This window comes from Amblyomma americanum, chromosome 2, assembly GCF_052857255.1.
Source record: "Amblyomma americanum isolate KBUSLIRL-KWMA chromosome 2, ASM5285725v1, whole genome shotgun sequence".
Classification (NCBI taxonomy): Eukaryota; Metazoa; Arthropoda; class Arachnida; order Ixodida; family Ixodidae; genus Amblyomma; species Amblyomma americanum.
In genome coordinates this window covers 101,670,868-101,679,379 of record NC_135498.1, presented here as the reverse complement: position 1 = coordinate 101,679,379, position 8,512 = coordinate 101,670,868, and the positions used below count along the sequence as shown (strand labels likewise).

The 8,512-nt window shown below is 47.0% G+C and overlaps 1 protein-coding gene across 3 annotated transcripts in view; it reads right to left on the bottom strand.

Annotated features, from left to right (window-relative positions):
- Positions 1 to 6,122: 6,122 nt before the first annotated feature.
- The window catches only part of LOC144121677 (uncharacterized), a 53,296-nt gene continuing 50,906 nt past the window's right edge, over positions 6,123 to 8,512 (bottom strand). For all 3 annotated transcript variants that reach the window (XM_077655018.1, XM_077655017.1, XM_077655019.1), the window contains exon 5: positions 6,123 to 7,990. In XM_077655018.1, the coding sequence (XP_077511144.1) occupies positions 7,782 to 7,990 (209 nt within the window). In that variant the 3' untranslated portion in view covers positions 6,123 to 7,781. The remainder of the gene's footprint in view (positions 7,991 to 8,512) is intronic.

The following is an 8,512-nucleotide window of genomic DNA, read 5'->3' as shown; positions in this document are numbered from 1 at the left end:
TTTCTGTACACCTTACTCGCTTAAATGCTCCCGCCATTGTCATTTAGCCGCCACACGACACTGGCATGAGCTCGGATGTTTTACTGCTGTGTGTCTGGGTGTTTTCATGCACAGTGCACGTGTGTTTAGTTAAGCTCACGGCGCCGCTGATTCGGCCTTGGCTCTGGCTGCCGGAGTGGTTCAAGATGACGGAAGCTCCGACCCTGTCTGCATTTTATTCTGTTTATTTGTTTACTCTTTGTGTACGGGGCACGCGAGTGCACGCGTCTTTAACTTTTGTGTGTAGGGCGATCCCGCCACCGTCTGCTCCTGTCCACCTTACACGCCGCCGCTCTGTTGCCTTGATGGGTAGCCATTATCCCCTCCCGCTCCGTGTTTTCCTTTTTTTTTTTTGTTTCCCTCGTCCGGGGTCGGCTCCCCGCGGCTTCGGGGTGGGCGGCGGGGTACAACACGTTTTTCTTTTTTATTTGTTCCCCCTTTTTTCCCTTTCTATCTGTATATTTTCTAGTATTCTTTGCCACCGTTTGTTTCTTTTGTTCATGTGTCGTACATGTGTGCCAGTGCCAACTCCTTAAGAAGAGGAAGAAGACCCCTGTAACTTCAGTCTTGAGAAAGGACAGGCTCTGTCCGAAACGTCGACTCAAAATAAATCTATGGCTAAATGAAGCGTTTTCAACTTTGAATTTTTGCCTCTAGCAACCAAATACGTTTATCTTTCTATACTATATATATATATATATATATATTAGCAGACAAGTTAAGGGAAATGAGGGGCACAGTGTCCGCCCTCACCGTTAGATGACGTTCCACGTCACACTCGCGGAAATACAGGACGTGCTACGTCCGCCGCTATGGACGAGGGTGGCGCTGGTGAACCCTCTCAAGGTTCGCTTACAGGCAATAAACATAAATACCCACAAGAGCAGCAGATTGGACGGCCGTCGCCGTAGCTCAGTTGGTAAGAGCACCGGACGCGATATTCGGAGGTCGTGGATTCGGATCCCACCGGCGGCATGGTTGTTTTTCTGCTGCTTTATATGTAGTTTTCTTTAAAAATCAAAGCTTAATTGAAGTGTTTTTCTCCCACCAATCCGCAGTATTAATTATAAAAAAAACATTCCCCATTGCACCTTGGTTCCGGTGACTGTTCGCTTCCTTCATATGTGTGTGTGTGTGTGTGTTCAGGACTTCCAGAGGTGCCCGAATATAAACAAGCCTGGCATGTTGAACGGGAGTTTCACAAGAATCGAAAATGCGAGACTCCAGAATAACATCTTAGCAGATGACAGGGCCATGCACACGGAAAGAAGATAGGTCTCTATGGTGGCTTCACTACGCTCAGGGGTCAGACGTCTAGTTGCCGTAGCTACAGCCAGAAATTGTGTATAAAATTAGGACTAGAGTCAGCTGAGTGAACACAAACTGGCCAGTCACGCATTGATGCCAAGACAACAGCAACCGTCATCGTCGTCTTTCTTTGCGACTCCAGACAATGTTTTTGTGCTTACCCATGCGCCACCAACGGCTTTCTCTTCTCGTGCCAGCGTGTGGAGGGTGTTGCATTTCCTATATCTCTGCACTTCATAGACTTTCGGGAATGATTAGGATTCTGTTTAGAGGGACACTGAGGCGAATCGAAATTGTCGTGTAACGCTAGATAAACGGGTCTTAATGACAAACTGGTTATTGTCTGCGCTAGCTCAGCTGCGAAATGTGAACAAGGGTAAAAATGTGCAATACAGGTATCGCGACCACCGGCCGTTTTCGCGAGCCAAGTACGGTGGAGTCGAGGCTGTTATTTTTTTCGCACGGGTCCTTGAGGCTAATTTGCACTTCTAAATAATGATCAATTAGTGTTTAACGCGATAGCGTTAACGCTCTCGTTGTACAGAAAATCCGCTATCGTCGGCGGGGTCGTCATCGTCGGCGGTTGTGTTGTGAGCGAAAGAGAAGGTGCTGCACCTCCCACCTCGATCACGTAGCCGTGTGACGTCACAGAACCTGCTCACAGTGGCAGGTGCGAGTTGAATTAACGATTGGTCACGAGGGGTTGCTCGGCAAAAGCAACATGGACCTCACAAGCCCCACCGGTGGCAGCACCGACCATCACAGCCCAGTGGTGCATCGTTTAACCACTGCAACACTTTGCTAGGAGTGGTTTAAGGACTCCCAGGGACCTATGAACGCAAAGTCGAGAATAATTAATTTCTCAAATATGTCCATTAACCCTTAAATCTATCGCGTCACACTTTTAAAGGGGAGCGTAAGTGTCCCCTCAAGATTTATTTTGTCCGGCCTTGATGTCAACAGTTGTAATCAAGTTGCGGAAAAACTGTGTTTAAGTGGGAGATTTATTGAGTGAAGCTTGGAAAACGGGAACAGCTTCGAGAGCAGCTCGAGGTCAAAGTCTAAACAGGGTCCCGCGCTAAGCAGTGATAATGTGGCTCTCTCGTATGCCCATGTTCATTCTACTAAGGCCGTCGGGCAGAAGAGCCACCCTGGCGACTCATGGCGCAAAGTTAACCGGTTTCGCAGAACGGTTTGAAGCGCTGGACATTGACATTCTAATGGCCGAGGCGACGGATATCAAGAGACGGCGTGAGTGCGTCAAAAATGTAGTTGACAGAAGATGTGGGCTCCAGTACGCGGTTGAGGCCTTGATATTTAGCGAGAAGTTTCGTGGGCAGGCCCGGTGTAGTGAATAGTATCCACAGCCAGACAAAAGAGCCGGGCAGCTAGAAAAGTGTTGCAGGCTGATCGTCATCCCGGCGGCGTTTTAGGCGGCAGCGAGAGTATCCGTCGTAAGTGACCGCGCGATCTGGCGAAAATTTGCGGCGTTCCGGGCAGCTTCATAGACAGTTACACACAGAGATTTCTCGGGATGGCAGGGGAGAACTGATTGTTTGGAGCGGATGGATATCGTCCGCAAGGAGAAGAACGAAGTGAAACGCTTGGAAGTGTTGTAGGCGAACTTAATACAAGGGAGCACCAGGTTCCAGGTCGTGTGGTTCGAAGCGACGTAGTACATAGCGAGCATGTCACCCATTGGGCGGTGAAACTGTTGAGGTAATTAGCTGTTTGTCTGCGGGTGCTAAGCGCTGCAAGTGAGATTAATTAAGTTGAATGCTGTGTGCAAGACTTTAATGATGACGTCAAAATAAGAGGACGGTCCTTTATCACTGAGAAGTTCACGAGGGGTATTGTGTCGGAGGATGGAGCACCGCAGAATGAAGAACGTCACAATTCTAGCTCTCGCAGCCAGGATCACGGCGGTTTCAGCGTACCTCGTCAGGAGATCCACGGCAACAAAAATAAAGCCTTTGCTAGAAACAGTAAAAGGAAGCGGCCCATAAATAAATGCCAACGCGATCGAAAGGGCGAGGCAGAAAAGGTTGCGGCTGAAACTTTTCAGGAAAGGGATGCGGGGGTGTCATGCGGCATTTGCAGACGGTGCTCAAGCAGGCCTACTTGAAGACAGTTTTACATGCTGCGCCAGTAGTATCCGAGGCGAATGCGAGTGTCCGTTTGAAAAAAAATGCGAAGATGTAGAGGAAAAGTGTGGGGAAGTAACGAAAAGCCATTTTCATCCACTTTCGTCAACAGTTGAGTTACTAAAAAAGTTGGGCTGATGCTTAGCTAAAGTGTTAAGCCTGGATATCTCGAAGCAAAAAGCCTCGTAGCGATGCTCATGCTCGTGGTTTAGCTTAAGGTTTCATACATAGGGTTACAATTTGGGTATACCTTTTCAGCTTTTCCAAAACGTGTTGTCTTAAGTATACAAAGCTTGTACAATCGTCTAAGGTTCCGCTAATGCCATAGTCTTTCACTGGCCGAACGGGTTGTCCACAAAGTCTGTCGTAAAGACTTTGGTCGCGCTGGCACTTTCACCGAGTTTCAATATGTAGTCTGTGTAGCGGCGAGTCTTTACCTCTTCTTCCATAGCGTCGTCGTCGTCGTCTTCCATCTGTTGGCTGCTAACACTGGTAGCAGACGCGGCTATGAGCCGCTTTTGAGCGTCTTGTTGTCGTCGTTTATTGAGACGATCCTCTCGTTGCTCGGGTGTTTCGGTTGCTTGTTTTGCTCCGGCCTTTTCATTCTTTCTTCGAAACCGCTCGACGTCTCCCGAAGTACAGTCTTCGCTCACCTGGCCACTCTTAATTGACGCAGCCAAACGGCGGAATTCAGCGTTCTTTTGCCGCCGTTTAGCAAGGCGTCCCTCTCGTGATTCTGGAGTTTCAGCCGCTTGTCTAGCCTTGCACTTTTCATATGTTCGCTGCTTTTGAGCCAACTCCCACGCTACCACTTCGAGGTCTTCTTCTTCTCCTTCCATGGCGAAAGGTCAGACGACAGAGGCCGGGCACGGCGGCGACGACGGCTGCAGCAGCAGCGGCCACCTGCGCTCCGCGTGACGTCACTCGGTTTCGAGCATGTGCAGCTGTGACAAATCTGTAGTGTGGCTCACGCGAAGCCCGGTGTTGACGAGCCTAGTGAAGCTTTTCGCTTCAAAAATCGGCCTATGACTGCCATACACGCACGATCCGTTGGCCATCTGAGCGAGTCTAGCGTGGATGCGGGCGCCTTCCTGGCCGTCGCTACAGGCGGAGCTGTTGGCCATTTGGAACGCATTAAACATCCTCTGCCCACTCTTGTCCTCTAGAAGACACCTTGACATCCTCACAGACTCCTCCGGCGCCATCCGTAGTGTGCAGCTTGTTCGGAACTCCGGCGTATTGGCAGGGGAAATTCAAGACATAGGCGAAAAATTCTCGCTCACAGTACGTGTACAATGGGTCCATCAAAATGCACACCCTACGCGAGCCTTGGTCGATGAAGCAAGTTACAACTCAGCCCCTGCACGTCCCCTTCAATCGGCCTAAGTCTTCGGAGGAAGTACTCCTACAAGAAAAGAAAACCTGTAGCGCGCCACGCGAGCACTTCTCCCAACCTCTCTCAGAAGTGCCTTCCTAGTGGCCTTCCTGGCGGCCTTGGGCGCTAGGAAGATGTCCTGCTTCGAAAGTTACGCCTCCATGTAGCTTGTACCTCAGCGGTAACTTGATCGTGGCCGGCACAGTACCATGCCCTTTCGGCAACTCCTGCTCCTGATCTCCAGCTCTTGCTTGCGAGGCGAACACACGACACCTAATCTGGATCTGCCCCTCTTTGCGCGCTCCGGTGTGCCGATGTAGAAGAGTGGATCTCTGGTTAGCAACACCTGACATTACTGGACTTCCTTCGAAAGTCCAGTGTGCATGTCTATGTATAAATAATTTTTTATACCAACAGGCACCCTTCTGCAAGAAAAAGAATTATTATGAACAAAATCGGGAAGTCTAGAGCACAAAATGTTTCTTTCTGTCATACTCAGCACTAGAGTACTACGAGTTTAAAGCATGGCTATAAAAGAAGCCTATCTTCCTGGCTTAAAGGACCAACTTTCTGGCCAGCAGAACATCCGAAACATTTCTGTACAACGTGGACTTAGGGTGGTTGGTTCATCTAGGAAAACTAACACACCGCACTAGAAGCTGTGCTACGTCTTGACCTTCGAGTCTCCTTGTTTATACTTAGAAGAATATCGGGGATGGTTTCGTATATCGCAGTCCCGTTATATTTTTCTAAGAAATCAACATAAAAGAAAAGTTTATTTCGGCTTTTAACAGAAATTGGCACTGTCTTTTAAGATATTTTTCTGATACATTTCGTGTGATGTCTTCTGTTCATCTATACTAACCATGGTGCCATTTCTTTATGCATGGCAAGCATGAATGCGGAAAAACTGCGTCAGTGATGAATCAAGTCTCAACCTCAACCTCATCAACCTCAAAACAGTTATGGGCAGTTGTTCTTAAACATACCAAGTTCCTGTAGGCCTTCACAGAGACTTACCCGACATCCGCTGTAAGCACCTCACACATGAATGCTCACATATGAAGTCAAGTGCGTAATCAATACAAGAAAAATTGCCGCCAGAAATGTTTTTCTTTGCTATGAGTCTTTTCACGCTCATATCTGAGTGCGCACAGCAGTTGTGCTAATTAAGAGTCATGACTGAATTTCAATGTTTCAGTAGGAATTAAATCTAAGGTTTGACGAAGGAAAAATATTGAGAAGAAGGTCGCAAGTTTTCAAATTATAACACAAAATTTATTTACATATATACACTGCATGTTGCGCGATTACCACGAATAAAAAATAAAAGGCGAATAAAAACAAACGCTACACTATACACAGAAAACAAAAGCGAATAAAATCGGAGTTGTCCGATGCTTCACGCCCGCATTATACGAAGCGGAAACACGCTCTTCGAACGTGAGCATGAATATCTGAATACCATGAAAAATTTAAATAGAAGGAGTACTTCAACTGTAGCTGGCATTGCTAGTCTCGGTTCCGAATCGTTCAGTCCGGCGTTGTCAGAGCGCCCATGATTGAACACTCGTGACTTTTTTCTTAAAGTCTATTAACGACACATCTCCACGAAACAGAAGCAGCAAGCGCTCTTTAAAGAAGGTAAGCACATATTTTAGCCGCTGTGCAAAAATCGCCGATGGATTACTCTGCGTTGGACAGGGGTTGTGGGGAGTGAAGTGAGGCAAGATTACAACGAGCCGAAATGAACAGAAAAAAAATCTGAAAAAATAAAAGCGATCCCGCTCATGACTCAGAGCAATGCATGCGACATGGCTAGCCTTCCCGAGGATTGAGCAGCTAGCCTAATCCCTTGCCCGCTAGTAGCGGATACCACGTAACTGAAGGAATATTTTAAACTTGTAGCGGTGAGAAACATGGACAGTTTAGAGAGTTTCTGGGCGAACGTGGTGAATCTCATGTCAGACTCTTACATCTCGTTTCGAAACCTGACCTATAAAATGCTTCCGGTGCTCAGACCAACTGTTTCTGACGGCCATTGAAAATCAGTGGGGTGTGGCGAACATTTGAAATTCCTACACTTGCTTTCAGGGTACAGTGCCACGAGGCATGTGGTAGCAGAACTAGAAGCGTTTGTCCAGATTTCCGGTTCTTGTTAATCCCTGGCTATTCACGCGCCACTTCCACAATAATAGGCAGCTATCCAATTGCTGACAGCCCATTTCAGTGTAGGCGCTGAAACGAAAGGGGCCTGTCTGTGAGGCACAACGTACGACGATCGCGATTACTTTGTGTCTAATAAATGCAACTCATGCGGCAACGCCAAACCTTGTCCAGCGTTCTTGGACAAAATTTTGAATTTTGGAATTCCGTAAGCTGCTGTTATAGAAATATTGAAGATAATGGTCCATTCTTTCGAGGCATAGCGAAAGCCTTTTTAAAGGTTTTCCATCGCTCTCATTGAGCAGTTAAGAGTGCCATAGAAGACCGATGGGGATCGTCTTTGACGAGAGCAAAAACGTGGATAGGAAAAAAAATGTAATCATGCTCACGAGAGGTTTGCGGATACATTGATTGTTATAGAGAAATCTTACAATATATGAAAAAATAGCGCTAATGATCTCTTTCCCGTTGCAAAATGCATTTTTCCACAATTGTTAGGTAGGATGATTCGTGAGGTGAGCAGTTTAGAAATAATTACGTGTAGACGAGCTCTGGGATTCTAGCATTGTAAAAGCAGCTTACCAGCTATTTTTTTTTCTGGAATACTGAAGCTACCATCGAAGTACGAACCGAAAAGCGAGAATCACACGCATCCGTATGTCTGGGATGAAGTGTTGGAGACGCACTGTACAGAGCAGAATTTTGTACCATTAAAAAAAAAGTAAGGCGCATGCGAACGCTGAGCTTCTTCACATGTCAGTGTCTTCCTCCTTGAGTGTCGGCATCGGCTCGGGAACAAAGACGAAGGCGTCCGGGACGACAACGGTGGTCTTTCGCTCTCTCAGCTTGGAGCGGCCTGTGATCCAGAGGGCGACTGTGAACAGGAACGACAGCGTCAGCATGCCACCGATGAGTCGGAAAAGTCCGTCGTAGCTGCCGTAGTTGTCGCGGAAAAAGCCTGCGGTAGAGAGACAGTGCCATGTATACATCGACGTCCGGGAATAGCAGTAATACGTAGAGCTGACCTGCCACCCTTTTCTGGGACGCGTCTATACAAACGCATTTGGGGAAACCAAGAACATTACAAGGATGCTTCTACAGTGTAGCTAGCAAAAAATTTTCGATTATTTTATTTATTTTGGTTACTTGTACACACACTTTTTTAAAGTGTAATAACTACATAAAGACAAAAACAGCAACAACGGTAAATTAAGGTGGACAGATCGTTTCAGGTACTCATCAAAATTTGTTAACGAACTATGTGTGAAAGCATGATCAGAAAAGTTTTTGCGATAAGTTATATTTTGTGGGTAGTAGGATGCCCAGTAATGCGCAGCACTAGAAGAAGCTGTTCACAATTCTGAAATATTCGTAGCCGATGGGAAATTTTCCTCTCTTATGAATGCAGTCCACTGCCCCTTATATTAAGCCTAGTGTCCTGTTTCGTAACTTGGACTGATCAAAATAGCTGTCAGATGAA